The 15,599-nt window shown below is 46.7% G+C and overlaps 3 protein-coding genes across 3 annotated transcripts; 1 reads left to right on the plus strand and 2 right to left on the minus strand.

Moving 5' to 3' along the window:
* Nucleotides 1-1,190: 1,190 nt before the first annotated feature.
* N7516_009646 (uncharacterized protein) lies at nucleotides 1,191-2,807 on the plus strand (the record flags this gene model as incomplete). The annotated part of the gene is made up of 1 exon (XM_057222365.1): nucleotides 1,191-2,807. One exon carries the CDS (start codon nucleotides 1,191-1,193, stop codon nucleotides 2,805-2,807), a length of 1,617 nt encoding a protein of 538 aa, XP_057069586.1.
* Nucleotides 2,808-3,247: 440 nt separating this feature from the next.
* Nucleotides 3,248-10,825, minus strand: ags2 (alpha-1,3-glucan synthase Ags2; the record flags this gene model as incomplete). The annotated part of the gene is made up of 6 exons (XM_057222366.1): nucleotides 3,248-3,296; nucleotides 3,351-3,861; nucleotides 3,941-4,146; nucleotides 4,207-10,164; nucleotides 10,214-10,389; nucleotides 10,451-10,825. Coding segments are annotated over 6 exons (7,275 nt in total), but the record flags the coding sequence as incomplete, so codon positions are not given.
* Nucleotides 10,826-14,482: 3,657 nt separating this feature from the next.
* Nucleotides 14,483-15,220, minus strand: N7516_009648 (orotate phosphoribosyltransferase; the record flags this gene model as incomplete). The annotated part of the gene is made up of 1 exon (XM_057222367.1): nucleotides 14,483-15,220. The coding sequence occupies one exon, from the start codon at nucleotides 15,218-15,220 to the stop codon at nucleotides 14,483-14,485; it is 738 nt and encodes a 245-aa protein (XP_057069588.1).
* Nucleotides 15,221-15,599: the final 379 nt, after the last annotated feature.

A 15,599-nucleotide genomic window follows, 5' to 3' on the forward strand; every position in this document is an offset into this window, starting at 1 on the left:
TAGATCCTAAAGAATATTCACACCCTTTGAATTTATATATGTATCCAATATAGTGGGTCGTAGACACCTTGGAGTACCCTAAGCACTGCGGAGTAGAGGAAGATGACAGAAACATCCTGGTGGAGAATCGGTGTCATTGCATGACCGAGCTCATTCCCATCAGGGGTTTACTAATCTCCCCTATATTGTAACTAGTTATAGTTACAACACTGCCCAAATGGTCTATTATTAACCAACCCCTTTTAAGCTCAACCCTTGATAGATCAATGATCGACCAGTAGGGTAGGGGGGCATCGTGACGTCGTAATCTACGGTGTACTCCGTACTCTGTGCCTTTGTCGAGTCTAGATGTCAAACAATGGCATTTAAATAGATTTGTGTAATTACGGAGTATCCCTTACTCTATATTATAATTGCATCCAATCACACTAATTAATTGTGTATCGTAGTTCGGGCTACCCTTGGCCAAGTCAATATTGACTGATCATACTCCGTAACATAACTAGTTAGTCTTAAGATAAATAAAAATATCTTGTAGTTTTGGTGGTTCACGCACACTTTGTGTTTGTACCTAGTCAGCGTGGCTGAATGTCTTACCCGGCGACTTTGGTCTTATCGATCTTGTCGAAATTTGCGTGTAATGATATTTTACAGGTGGGAGGCTGCTAATAGGAGAAATATTTTGAAGTGAATGGTTATTATCATCTTTTGTAGTTAGCTTTTGCGAAACCACATGATTTAGAGGCTTCGGACAATCCGTAACTATAATAGTACTATCGTGTGATGATTAACTATTCTAAGTAGACGTGTTTCTTTGACTGTGTGGATCGACTCTCTCTTGATATATTTCCGATCTTCCGAAATAGATAGATTATATTCTTAAATAAAGGGACCTTAATGTCCATGTTTAGATGCCGAACACAAGCCTTTTAGGCTTGCCCCCTATCATCACTCCCGAGGTCCAAACTCACATTACTGTCTCTTATTGAATTGACTGACTGGCAGCCCAATACCAATTTGTAGTTCATCAATATTTGTTATAGTTATACAATGATTGGGTTCTATATATTTTTTTCTGTGCTATATTTAGCAACTGGTCAGCTATCTGCGATAACTGGAAGGTGGGGTAATTGCCAGATGGAACATCAAAATGTTTCCTAAGTTCCTTTCCCCTACATTAATCTGAAAGTATGACAATCACAAAAGAAAAGGTTCAAGAGATCTTGAACAAAACTGCCCTCCGCTCTCGAGGCGCAGGAGGTGCCATCGCCGTCGTCAAAGATGGCGAGGTCATCGGCCAACGCGTTTGGGGATTCGCCGACCTGGACCAACGGATCCCCATGACATCTCAAACGCAAATACCCATCTGTTCAATTACCAAACAGTTTGTGTGTGCCCTATTGATTGACCTGGAGCGCAACCCAACCCCAACATTAGCTGCAAAGGGCGATGCCCGGAAACAGCTGTCAGATCATCTCACAGAAATACTAAGCCCGGAGCTCACACGTGACGGCGAACTGACAGTTGATCGGCTATGCGACATGCAATCCGGTATGCGCGACTACTGGGCTATGACCACACTGTGGGGATCCAAGCCCGACGACGAGTTCCTGATAGCCAGAGACTGTGGTCCACTGCTTGCCCGAACCAAGTCATTCCATTTCCAGCCGGGAACGGAATATTCCTACTGCAATGTCAACTTTCACGTACTTGCCCGAGTAATTGAACGTGCTACTGGGGAGTCTCTCGACAAATTGCTCGAAGAGCGAATCCTCCGACCGGCTGGTATGAGCACAGCATTCCTTTGTCCGAACACCGCACACCACCCACCGCCATGTGTCGGGTATGAGGGTGACGAGCAGCACGGTTTCACAGCGGCTGTTAACAGAATGGAATGGTCTGGCGATGCTGGATTAGTGGCCTCACTCACTGATATGATCGCGTACGAGAAGTATCTCGATCGCTGCTACGCTGATCCGCAAAGCTGGTACCACACCGCTATTGTTGCCCCGAAGTTCAAAGATGGTACTCCTGCGAAGTACCGCTATGGACTAAGTCACACTGACATCGAGGGTGTGAACACGATCGGACATGGTGGAGCGTTGCGAGGGTATCGACTGCACCGGCGACACGCACCACGTGAGCGGTTGTCCGTTGTCGTTATGTTTAACAGTGATGCCGGCGCATTCGGCCCCAACATTGATATCTTCCGAGAGCTGTTGGAATTACCCAAGCCCGTGACAGCGTCCATTCAGGCTGATGCGAGTTGGGTCGGCGCGTTTCTTGACCAAGATACCCAGCTGTCGATTGTCATCACCAAGGGCGCACGGGACGGAGAGGTTGCCATCAGCTATGACGGCGCCGCCGATACTATCAATCTTAGCTCACCGAATCATGGGAAATCTGATTCGGCAGTCGCGACAATTGATGGAGATTACTTGAGTATTCATCGTGTGGGAGATAACCGTATACTCAGTGCTCGGCGTATTGTCCCGAAAGAATTAATCCTTAAAAAGACTGCATTCCAGGGCGTCTACCACTGTGACGAGATTGAATCTACCTTCCATTGCATTGGCGAATATGGCGTGCTATACGGGGCGTTTGATGGATATCTGGGTCAAGGAAATGCAACTCCCATGAAATATCTGGGAGATGACGTTTGGGTCTTGACTTGCCCACGTGGTTTGGATGCGCCAGCTCCGGGAGACTGGACCATTGTCTTTTCTCGGGATGAACATGATGCAATCCAAGGATTTACGATTGGTTGCTGGTTGGCTAGGAAGGTCAACTTTGTGAAGAAAGCATAAGGCTTCTATTCTACTACGTGGGAGAGCCAAATACAGTCAATTATATTCAATACAAGTAGGAATAAGATAGCAATTCTGAAACTGTTGGTATAATATTAAATTATTCATTACCGAGTAGTTGGCATATCTAGGGCCATTACCAGGAAAACCACTATTTTCTCGTTATTCAAACTGATCTGTTGGAAAAATAGACTGACCAAACACTGGGTATTATATATGGCCAGCCATGAACTGGCCTGTCGCTTGTCAACTGACATTATATCATTATATTAGACACTAAATACTTCGGCTGTTTCTGTCTGACAACAAATAAGCCACACGAACAAACAACAGGAAATTATATCATCAATGTACTCAAGGGAATTCGAAAAGACCACAATCGTAGAGCTTGAATCACCAATCCATTCCGCTCACTTCCAACAAAAGAAATCCACATCTGTTCAGGGCTTCGATAATTGCTCCCTTCGGAAGAAAAGAAGAAAGCCACCACTTGAATTCAAGCGTTAGACGGGAATGGTAACATTATTATAGGGGACCACATACCAGATCGAAAGCTGCAACAAAAGAGCAATCCAAAACCAAGCGTTACCCAATGCGCCCGCACCAGCCGTGATATCAGGTGATATAGGTCCTGGTCCAATGTTGTTTGGTGCGAAGGCTCTTGCGCAAATAGTGGCAAGAGAGCCCAGGACCTGTGATACCAGAAGGGTGAAGCAGATATGCATACGTGTCAGTGTTTGTAGCAGAATCATACCAAAACCGAGACCTTGTAATGCGTCCAAGACCCCGAGCCAGAGCCAAAGACTCCGGGATACAAGAGCTCCCGAGGTATAACTCCCAGCCCAGGGGAGATACAGGCCGGATCCAGATGTGCCCCACCAGATTTGGGCCCAACGAGGTGCACCCAGACCACATGCGAGAACTGGGAGAATCCAACTATGGGACTTGGATAGTCTAGCTAGCAGGAATAGAACTGCTATCCATACAAAGCCAAAGAATGCAACGCAGAGAAGTAGGATTTGCCACGAGCTGGCGTGCTGGGTAATCCAGAGGACTGTGGTAATCATTAGTGCAATCCCACATATAAGAAGGGAGAATGGACAACTGGGGGCTTCTGGGACATGTAGACTCACAATTCCAGTTTCGACCATACGGGGCACTCAAAAAGAAGTTTTGGATAATGACGACCACCCAGTTCCAAAGTACGATCTTGCGCCGGAAGACAGATTTGTAGAATGATGGCACTTTGCCGGGAGTTTGGCGATAGTAGTTTGGCAAGCCGAAATAGACGATGAGGCCAATTGCCCATAAGAACAGGGTGATTGGTGTACAGATTGCTCTATGGTAATGGTTAGAAAGTCTCCGGTCTTTGTGGTGAAGATTTCGATGTTATACGCACGTCATCCTCCAGGTGTTGGTAACACTGCCCTGCACATCCGTAATTCCAGCGTTGGTAGCCTTAGTCAAAGTTGAACCCCAGTACCAAAGAGCAATGACATAGGCTTGCTGTGTGCCCTGAATAAGACAAGCACGGAACACCCACTGCTGGACCGGTGCACCGCTCTCATCGCCGAAATTGAGGGCAAAGAAGATGGAACCACTTGATGATGCAGCAGCATAGATACTACTGCCGACATTTTGAATCCATCCGCGATTGTGTGAGTTGGGCTCAAAGTGTGCCATTCCGATGATCAGAAAAGCCGTTCCGTATAAGAACCATGGCACGCTCAGAACGATCACAGATTTGCAGTATCGGAAGAAAAACCACCATAGAATAGAAGTAATAAGGTAAACTGTCGCGATTCCGTATAGCTTTGTAGAGGTCTGGCCCACCTCTCCGGTGAGAAGGGTAATCTGGTAAGAGTTGGCAGCAATGATTTGGCCTAGTCCGAGGAAGAGAGAATATACCGGCCATTCTCCGATGCGCATTTGCATCCATTTCTTCAGACCTGTCGGTGGCACGTAGTCATCGCCAAGAAGGAATTCATCCCGCGGAGATTCTTTTCTCTCGCGCTCACCACTTTCATCGGATGTCGCATCGTCATTGGTAATTGACCCCGTTGGGGATATTTCTGCTTTGCCCCTATGTACTGAGCCAGCTGGGGATCCTTGGTTGAGGCCAAGGCGTGCATCACGGAATTTGTTGAACCATTTCTTCTCGCTCTTTTCGAGGTATTGTTCAATGCAGAGTTGGGTGTCTGAGTTCGCCCCATTGAGGTCCTCGAGTCTTTTTTCAAACACTCTGTAGTATTCGCCGTTGCTGTCAGTGAAGAACGGGTCGACTTTTTGAAGTTTGAAGTCTTTCTTCTCTCCAACAACTGAATCGACGGACAAGACTGAGGCGTTTGTGAAACGATTTCCTGGCTCCGCCCATGGGCGAGAAGGAGGGATAAGGGTGTCATCTGTCCCGACAGTACTCGGCGCCGTTGAACTAGATGGTGTGTTGCTGCATCGAGCCAACAGTGAGCCTTGGCTCGCGCGTTGGGCCGAGAGAGCCTCTTTGGTGAGTGCCACACCCGCAGGCTGGGCAGTTTGTGCACGTCCTGGATCTGTTCTTTCAGGTGATATGGAATAGTCATCATCGCCGTAGCAAGTGGCCATCATTTCATCATCGCTGTTTTCTTCAGCCTCTGGAGAGGTTCTACCAGCACTGTCGTCACCCTCGATAACGCTGCCTTTCCCGAGGTCGGATCGACCACGAGCCTCTATGGTGCCAGATAACGGCCGCACACTATGAGACATCTGGAAACTGAGTCCCGACCGAGGTCTCCCATCAAATCCAGGGCTTGCGTCACGACTGTAGATTATAGAACTTCGCTGTAATGATCCTGTCGTACCCGGGCGACTTGAGTGTTGTAATGGAGGCGTTGATGCGCCCGATCTTGTTGACGCAGCCTGCGGCGTCATCATCCCGTAGATAGCATTATATGCCCCAGCAGCGGTGGACTGACTCTGGGATTTAGCTCGTTCCTTTTGATGGACTCGAATCGATGTGGATTGTAAGATCTCGAGGTCTTCAACCCACTGGGCCACTGGGAATCGTTGCTTGGCAGACCTTGCACGCATTATTGCCCTCACCTCAGGCTTGGAGTTTAAGGCACTTTCGATGGCTAATTTGAACTGCTTTAACAGGTGGGAGGTAGTCGTAGACTCAACCGTATACCACCACCCAGGCATCTGCCCGAGTCCTCCTACTCTGGCACCAATACCAAGGGCACCCTTCCGACCAAATTCGACAGCGACAAGGCCAAAAGGTTCATCGCGTGACGGAATGAGTGCAAAGTCTGCACCAGAGAAGATGAAGTGTGGTAGGACCGTGAACTGAGGTTTGGAGCACACCCGACCAGGGTAAAGCTTCATCATTCGATCCAGTTTCAACGCGGCGAATTTGCCATATAAGTCAATGAGGGGCCCGATGCAAATCAGCTGGACATGTTCTCGACTCTCTAGCACACCAGGCAAGACATCAGCGATCAAGTCGATACCTTTTTGCATCGACCATCTTCCAACAAAGACTAACAAATCAGCGTCGGGTCTTTGCTTAAGACCAGCCCATTCTTGAGCTTGGCGTTTTAGCTCTGCTCTACGAATTTCGAAGTCATTGTCGATATTAATATCGCTTTCCTTAGGCAAGGCTTTATCCCACTCGCCTGTATCGGAGGGGTCTGGATTTGGTAGGTTGCCAACTTTTCTTAAGCCCCAAAAAATTGGATATCGAGCATATGACCGCTTTCCATACTTCTTCGACACACCAACAGCACCGAAGCCTTGTTGATGAAGGCGAAGATAGCTTGCACCGGCATGGAGAAGATTGAAGATCTCACCGAACTGGACATAGCGTGTTACAACGTCCAAATCAAGGTTGAAAACAGAACAGACTTCGGTTTTCTCTTTCTGTGTCCGCATAGGCCATAGGCCTTGGAATTCGGCGTTGTGAAGCGACAAGCAAATAGGAATAGTCTCGGGCAAAAGATACAACGGAGCTACCGAGCCGTGATAGTCATTGATGTGGTACATATCAACGGGAAACCGCTTCATCGCCTGGGCAATGCATTGGTTCCAGGCAGAGTAGTAGATGGCGCTGTCGAGGTCGTCCATACGGGCCGGGTAGGGCTCTGTGACGGATTGCTGGCGGAACACGGGCGCATCCAGCAAAACATATGTGATGTTCCTTAGTTGGTGGTATTGAATCTTGATTTCGTATGAATTGCCTAGGATCATGACAAACATTGAATCCGCTTGTTTATCAAGGGGATACTTTACTCCACCGACACAGGGAATAACCCAGACAAGATCCTCATGTCCGAGTTGTTTGCCCATCAACTGTGCCATGACACCCAAGCCACCGATTTTGATCTTGATAGCCCAGTCGTCGATCTCATATTCCATGGTTGCAATGAGTACCTTTCGTCGGTGCGCATTTCGATTGCCAAAGGCAGAATTACTCTGAAGGAAGTTTGACCTGCTTGCTAGGCGTCGGAAGGGGTTTCTAGACTGTCCGTCTTCCATGTGGCCGATGTTGAATTTGTTGAAGAAATCCATTGAAACGAGCGTCTTCTTTTCACTCACGCCGACTTGGTTGAATTTGATCCGGTAGAATGTTTTCATGAACACATAAGCGCAGGTCGTCGCTGTAATGACGGGAACAATGCAAAGAAGGAAAAAGAGAGCCATTTGAACATATTTGGAGCCTGTAGGAACAAGCTTAAACTGCAAATTCGAGTCATCCAGTTGAAGGCTCCAAGCCAGGTGCGGTTTCGGTGGATGCTGAGTGATGTTTATGGATGTCACACTAAGCGAAGAGGGCGGTAGACGGTCTAGGATCGAATCTCCGTCGGAATCTCCGTAGATATAGCTTTGATCTGGTTGGTTATCAGGGTTGATACCCCAGACATTCAGCTGGCCCTGGGCAGGCCATTCAGCCATAAAGCGGAATTTCCAGAGGCCATTGGTATCTTGTCTCACGATATTATCCAAGCCGGCATCATATCCGTACCTATTGAAAGGCCCATTGAAGAAGAAATGAGGGAAGCGGCGGCGGATACCAGGACTCCAGTCGGGTCCGTCACCCTCTTGGATATAGTCGCTGCTACCTGTGAGACGACTCCAGTACTCAACCCGAACGTGTTTTCCATCCCATCTCTGTTTCTTCGTCCCAGACCAAGGCAGTTCTTTAATACTGTGGTTCCCTCCTTCGTATGGGAGCCATTCGGTGAAGGTGCTCCCCCAATTGGTAGAGTACCGATATTTGTCTGCCCCTGCGGCGTGTTGTGAAATGAAAAGAGTGCCATCTTCGCGCTTGTGGAGCAGGCTGCTGGAGTAATTTGCCGATGTAAAGATCATGGGATTATCATACTGCCCAACTCGGATCAAGAAATGGTCAATGGCGTTTGTTGCTCTTCCGTCAGTACTTGTCGCATTGTTCACCGTGACTTTATGCACGCCATTGTAGACGCCGGTCAGGGTAGCTCTCCAAGCCCAGGTAGATGGTATTTGACCGGTCCAAGATGTACTCTCTGGCCCAACACTCTCACAACTGACGCTGTCGGGGTCCACAGAAGGCCATTCTCGAATTTCAGTGGACGATTCAAGTGATATTGACTCAGTTATCATAGAGCAATTCATCTCTGTGGAGAAGAAAAAACTGATATCCACCGACTCACTCTCATTTGGCGCGACAGCAGATAGCAACGGAGCATCGTGGCCAGGTAAGAACTTGGTTATCATAGGACGAGGAGAGACGAACTTTTCCTTTCGGATGTAGGCTCTAAATTCGTATGGTTGAAGCGTCATACTGTCAAGACAACCGTTGTAGTTGTCGGAGCCGTTCAAAGCAAGCTTGACCGGACTCTCTTGCAGTGTCAACTCATCGTGAGGATAAAACAGGTTCTTCACCGTGGTGTTGATGTCGAATGGAGCAATCAATCCCGCAGTTGGGTCGGAACAGTCGAACTCATAGTGCACGGTTCGGTTCTCATTCTGGTATACAAACCAGACCGTTTGGTTGCCCATTTCTCCCAGGTCCTGCAATTGGTAATATGGACTGCGCAGGACAGACCACATGCCAGTTTCTGTGGGAACTCCGTTGGAGCCTGGGAGATATATGTTGTGCGTTTGGTTTGAGAGCAGCTGAACCCACCATCCATCATTAAGAGCACCGAAGTCTTGTCGCATTTGATACATGTGTTTGATAATGTTCCGCACAGGGTGAGCGGGATCACGGTGGTCATACGTGACTGCGTCATCATAACATCCTAGGCGTCCTGATTTGATAGGCCACTGGAAATATTGAGTCGAATTCAACTGGAAACATCCGTGATTTTTCCAAGCTGTGGCGGGAGACATTGATTGACGACCATAGATATAGTTAGCAGCTGAAGCATCTAAAACATAAAATGCTTGTTCCTCGCCCCATAGAAGCATAGGAATGCCGGGCATGTGCAACGTTGTGATGAAAAGAGCTAGAAGTTGCCTTTCGATGCCATATTCAACCGTCGGCCATCGGAACACATCCTGGTTTGTCGCCCCATACATATGGCGTGGATCAAATTTGCCGGTGTTGGCATTGACCATATCATTGGTGAGCACCATTTGATACCAGGCCTCGGTCCAATTCACTGGAACGTCGTAGCCAGCAGCCAAGTTACCATCCATACCCAAGAACCGGGTGAGAGAGCGATACACGGAGTAGTGAAATGCGGCAGCATCGGTGGCCTGCTTATTTTGATCACGAATAAAGTAATCGGGATCAGATTCATTCGTCATCATGAATGCCTCCTCCAGCGTTTGCGACTGCATATCAGGTTGACGTCCTCGCCCATGAAAGATGGATCCAAGAGTGTTGCCACTGGTGATTTCACCAGGAAGGAAAAAATTCTCCTTTCCCACGCGGCGGGCACAGTCTCGATACGCCCCAGAGATATCCCCAAGAGCATCGACAGTGGCTTGTGTAGCTTTGTCGTAGCGAAAGCCGTCGATGTCGAAAGATGCGATGATCATACACGAATGACGAATAAGCCTCTCTCTAACACTAGGCACCCATTCACGTAACCGATCTTGCACGGAGGCAAATTTGGCGAGCTCTCGTTGCCAGTCAGGATAGACACCAAAGGCCTCGATGTCTCCGTATTGATCAAAGTCACTGTCGTAGCACCCTTTTAACTCGTAATCGACCCACTCGTCCACGGGGTACCCGGTCTCATTCCAGAAGCGAGGATATCCACATGTCTCATTGTAGGCATTTCCATATCGGAAGTCAACATATTGACGATCGGATTTCCAGGAAGCCTTGTGCTCTTTGATTGAAAATGGGGTAGTTGTATTCATGTACCCTTCAAAACCAATGAGATCTCCCATGCTGGTGCTGTTAGATACTTGTGACATAATAAGAGAGGCTGGAGACTTACGTTGAGACAGTATTGTCAAAAATGACATACATGCCGCGGTTATGAATCTCCGTGATAGCTGCTCTCCATGTCTGAATTGTCCCAAAATGCTGATCGAGTAGAGTAGTGTCAAGCGCCGAGTAGCCATCAGATCCCCACGGCTGGTTCATCAATACCAAACCTGCAAGATAAAGTCCCTAGAAATTCAATTATTAGTTAATATTGGCTATACCCTCAATGTCCATTCGTAAAGCTAACCTTGATGCCCATTCCTTGTAAATAGTCCAAAGTGTCCAGCAGGCCAGCCACATCACCTCCGTGTCGCATTTGGTTTGAATTTATGTCATGTTCAAAGAGTGTCGCATTTACATTGTCGTTTGTTGGATCACCGTTCACAAATCGGTCAAGGAAAAGCGTATATACAGGAAAACGCCAATTTTCTGGAGAAGGAAAATAGGTGTGGTCGGGCCATTCTCCCCAGTAGTCCAAGGGGTTGGTCGCTGTTTGATTCTCATTGATGTTATAAGCAGTCAGAGTCTCATCATAGGGCCAACTAATTCCTGTGGCAGCGAGAAAAGCGAGCGCTGGGATTGTATATCTCCAATTCATGGTCGACAAACAATGTAGGAAGCCGCTTCAAAGAAACTTAGGATGGTAACATGTGTCGAATATGGTGAACAGCGAGAGGAAGACCGTTGATCCGACTGGAGCTTCTGGTAAACAGCTATGTTTCACCGTTCCCTATTAGCATGTTTGTTAATCTCTTTGAAAGGATACGAGGAAGATGCTCGTGTACCGGACTGGTACCAATGGCGAATCAAGTCTTCTCATCCAGGTATTCCAAAAAGGAAAGATACTAACAGGACAGAGATAAGCAAGAGTTTGCTTTTTAGGAAAGTCACAGGGATTGTGAAATGGTGGTTGACGACGAGTGAAAAGGTCTGGTATCAACGACAGACTTCAAGCATTTTCCGCCAAGTAGATTATGCCCAATAGTCCTCCAATCTATGGGAGCTCTCCTAAGTAAAAAAAGAAGGGAAGAAAGGAAATCGAGAGCTGCGGAATGGTTAATAGAAATAAGAGAAACCTGGAAATGTTTGAGAGATAGTAGAGCACTACCAACGGTGGTAAAATCACTCGATGTAGTTCAAAGTGAGCATGATACTCCACAGTCTACTTCTTCCAATAAAGTCTCCTGATGTTGTTTCTAGTTCCCAAGACTAGTCATGAGCTACTTGGACAATTCTCCTTGGAGCCCGGAATGAACGGTCAAAGCTGAAGACGCAGCTGATAGGAGGCAAAGAGACGCAAGTACACAAAAGCATGTCCGCGCGTTGATTGACATGCTAATTACCACTATGTGCTATTTACAGATACCATGAGAGCTCAGGCAGCGAAGATCTATGTCTTACGAGGCGTCTCATCGCTCAGGTTTCAAGCAATAACCATAGCTCTTTGCATGGGACGGCCGTCATGGAATGGTCGTGGCTCGACGAGGCTAATTGAGCAATCCATGTATTGCAGGTATCACGGCAATCCGGTGAGACTACCTTATGAATGGTGTCCAGAGGAGCGGGGAGCCCGATCAGTGCGGAATACACATCCAGTCTTATATCGGTCCAGTTGAAACTTCGGCGGTAGACAAACTAGGCTAATTTTGCTGCCAAAGTACTTGGGATCAAGTCATTCCCGAGCCAAATATCATTGATATCGAACCATCGACGCGGTCTCGAACATTGCTTCTAGGGTCCTGGATGGATGATAGAGGCAACAGTCGCAGCAGATATGCCGTCTAACGCGCACCAACTCTAAAATGGTGTCCATCAGCGAGATAAAAGGTTAGCTCGGTGGTGAATGTATACAAAAACAGCTATGTTCACTTCCTATTGGGGTAAGTGTACATTTCCAAAGTTGTTATTCGGCCTGCAGAGAGATATGGAGTACATACGTATACAAGATCCGAGCCTCCCTGTACCCTGTACTATGTACTGATTTATATGGACTGCTAACTTTTCGTTGCTAGCACTAGTTTATCGTAAAGAAGGTTGAGTCCCTTTAACAGATTTTCAAGTCACTGCCCGTAGTAGACATTGACCGTTGAAACCCCCGAAACACTGTTTGCCCGTATAGTAAGCGTTCTAAACAAGGAAACTTGACTACATACTGCACTTATCAAATGTAACCTGACGTCCATCATGGACACCGGGATCACCGGGTGTTCTAGAATTAGCCCGCTATTCCAACTTTTTCTAAAAGGACGGCAGTTAAAGCAATATAGAATTGATGGTCTTAGTAGCTGTGAGTTAATTATTGATAAATATACTGCTCTGCCAATATCTCACAAGTAGTATGTCAGGCCACTGAGGTTTGATATGAATTTGATAGAATTAGGTGGTTAATTAGAACCGGGTTAACTGAAAGATAACATGTGATGCTGAATTATGGCCACATAGTGATGTTATTATGTAGTAGAGTCAAAGAGCACAGAGGTAACACCATGTCACCTGTAATTCACGGTGTGAAGAGAGTCATGGGTTTATGTGTATTCACTGGCTACATCAACGACCTTTACAGAGGATTGTGCTCTGGTGTACATAATAGAACAAGATGGAGAGTGTTTAGTAAATAAAATCATGAATTTATACTTAATCGACATCCCATCTACGAACATCGAGTAGGATGCAATATAAAATACTCCATACCCTAAACTCTACTAAAAGCTGCCATACAATGGCCCTAAACCTTTTATTTAGATAAAGAAAGACGTTATGTTAAGCCACTTAGTTTCTTATGCAATCTTCCAAGGTTTCCTCAGGTCCTAGATGAGACATCTAATATGTGCTGTATATACCCCTAATATACGGCAGCTTCCGGTGGGATCCCAATGGCTGCCTGTGTTTCACAAGGAGTAACAGCGCCGGAACGGGGGTATAATCGAGACTATTCAGTTATTTTCGTCTCATTAGAGATTATATACAATTATTGCTCGGCTAGCTTCAGTTTTGGAGATGTATTTCCAGCTAATACTCGAGTTTTATTCAGGTGCCAGAAGTATTCAAACCCAGCAATGCCAACCCCCGAAGTAACCAACAAATTATATAGCGAAGAGTCTCATCCTTATATATCTCTATAGAGCACAAAGATCCCTTAAAGGCCTTTTATCAACTAGTAAGGAAGAGGGATTAATATTACAGCTCCCAGCCACATAGTATTGGTCTTCTCAAGGCAACTTATTGCCTCCGAAACAAACTAGTTAATACGTTTGTAACATGATTCAAAAATAAATTGCATAAATAAACCTGAGGATTTCGAGAGAATATAGAGTCAATATAGGATATAGTTCTTATGATTGTGAATACTCACTTGGATATATATGTACCCAGTGGTTGATCTCCGTGTTGTTATGAATCGTAGCTGCGTGAAACAAACAACTAATCCATTGCATTTTCTACTTTTCGAAATCACTGTATACTGTGTCAGAGTGGGTTACTGATCAAGAGATGAACTTGATAGATACATATCGCCCGAGGGCAGCATCTGATATATACATCTCTCTACATATATATACTGCCGAATTCGTTCTGAATGAAGTACTTGTATTGCTTTTTGTGTACGCGGCGTCAAACACAACCTAGCACTGGTACCATCTGCCGTGCTGTGTGTCGCTTCCCGCGCCATATCGATTACTATTATTGGCTTGCCATGATACCCAAATCCAGACTATCAATTTCCTCGAGTTATGTGGAACATTGTCTTGCTCACAGGGGTTCCGACGTCCGAGTGAAACCAGTCAGTTCAGGGGTGTGATGAAATACAACATAGGTAGAGGTGTTCAGGCTAAAAAAATGCACTTGGTTATCAATATGTTCAGCTAGATAATCAGCAAGATTGGAGATCAGAGAGCTGACATATGCAGCTCCGTGTTTCCCGATTGGAGTACATATCGAATTTTCTATTGTCGGATTGAGCACCGGTCTCACCTGTTTTCTAGGAATCTTCGTGGGCGATTCCAAAAACGAAAGTGCAAGTCAATTTCCTTACCCATTATATCGTGCTGTTCCAAGATAAGCAAATGGGAAAGCCATTTGCTAGCTGGTTTAGAAGTATATGGTTGCATAAATTATCGAGGACGAATCAAATAGTCCATATATGAATGAGCCTGTCTCCTGGTGTGGATATGGGTATTGTCTAAGTAATAATATTTTCAGGGCAACTCCAAAATATCCTGGTATCCATCCTGTCTTTCTTCATACATCATGCCTTGATTTGGCGGATTCCACAAGCGGGTATCTATTGGGCACCGTAGCGCTCACGGTAGTCCTTCAAGCGCTGGATCTCACCGGCACCAATGCTATCACTCAGCTTCTCAATCAGGTCGTGGAGACCAATGACTGACCGGATGGGGATCTTGCCACCGAGATCACGCTGGGCAACACCAATGGCGCTCTTAGACTCGGTATCGCTGACGCGTTCTTCCCGATCCAGCAGGACAACGACACCAGCGACGATACCGCCTTCCTTCTCGATGATACCGACAGCCTCGCGGAGTGCAGTGCCAGCAGTGATGACATCGTCCACAATGACGACCCGCTTGCCCTTGAGCGGGGCACCGACAATGTTTCCACCCTCGCCATGTGCCTTGGCCTCCTTGCGGTTGAAAGAGTAGCTCACATTGTCCCAGGTAGTCTTGCCGGATAGGGAGTCGCGCACGGCGAGCTCGTTGGTGACAGATGCGCAAATGGGGATACCCTTGTATGCGGGTCCGAAGATAATGTCGAAGTTGGGTTGAGCGGTGCCGTCGGAGTTGGTGGTGACGAAAGGCTCAGCAGAGAGAACACTAGCGTAGGCAGCAGAGGATGCGCGTAGTAAAGGTGCAGTGTGTAGGAGGGAAGAGGTGAAGAAGTAGGGCGATTCACGACCAGACTTCAAGACATAGGTGCCGAACGAGAGGACATTGTTGGAGATGAGAAGGGGTAGGAGGGTGGACTTGTAGTCCTGATCAGCAGTTGGAGGAGGAACAGTCGACATTTTAGAGGTGGAGGGATTGTAGGTAATTGTCTAAGAGTGTCAAATCGAGTCGACAAGGTCAAAATGCAAATCTGAGCCAAGTCGGGAAAATTTTGCCGGAACTTCCATTCCCATAAGAGGGGCAGGCGGTAAGGCTTCAAGTATTGCGCCATAGAAGGTCTGAGCAAGTCATTTTGCACTATAGAAGTACCATTGGCAGTTATTTTTTAATATCAAAAAAGATAGAAATGAAGATATCACATATAATTTTCTATAATACGTACTTGTTCTTCACTTTTCTACCTAAATTTCCTCTAATTCCCCCTTTAAGAAACAAAACACGTGCCTCCGATGGCCGGCCTTCCCCGCCAAATGTTGTCCCCAAAACGTTCCGCTCACC

Source organism: Penicillium verrucosum (assembly GCF_028828655.1).
Source record: "Penicillium verrucosum strain IBT 35672 chromosome Unknown utg000004l_segment0_segment0, whole genome shotgun sequence".
Taxonomy (NCBI): domain Eukaryota; kingdom Fungi; phylum Ascomycota; class Eurotiomycetes; order Eurotiales; family Aspergillaceae; genus Penicillium; species Penicillium verrucosum.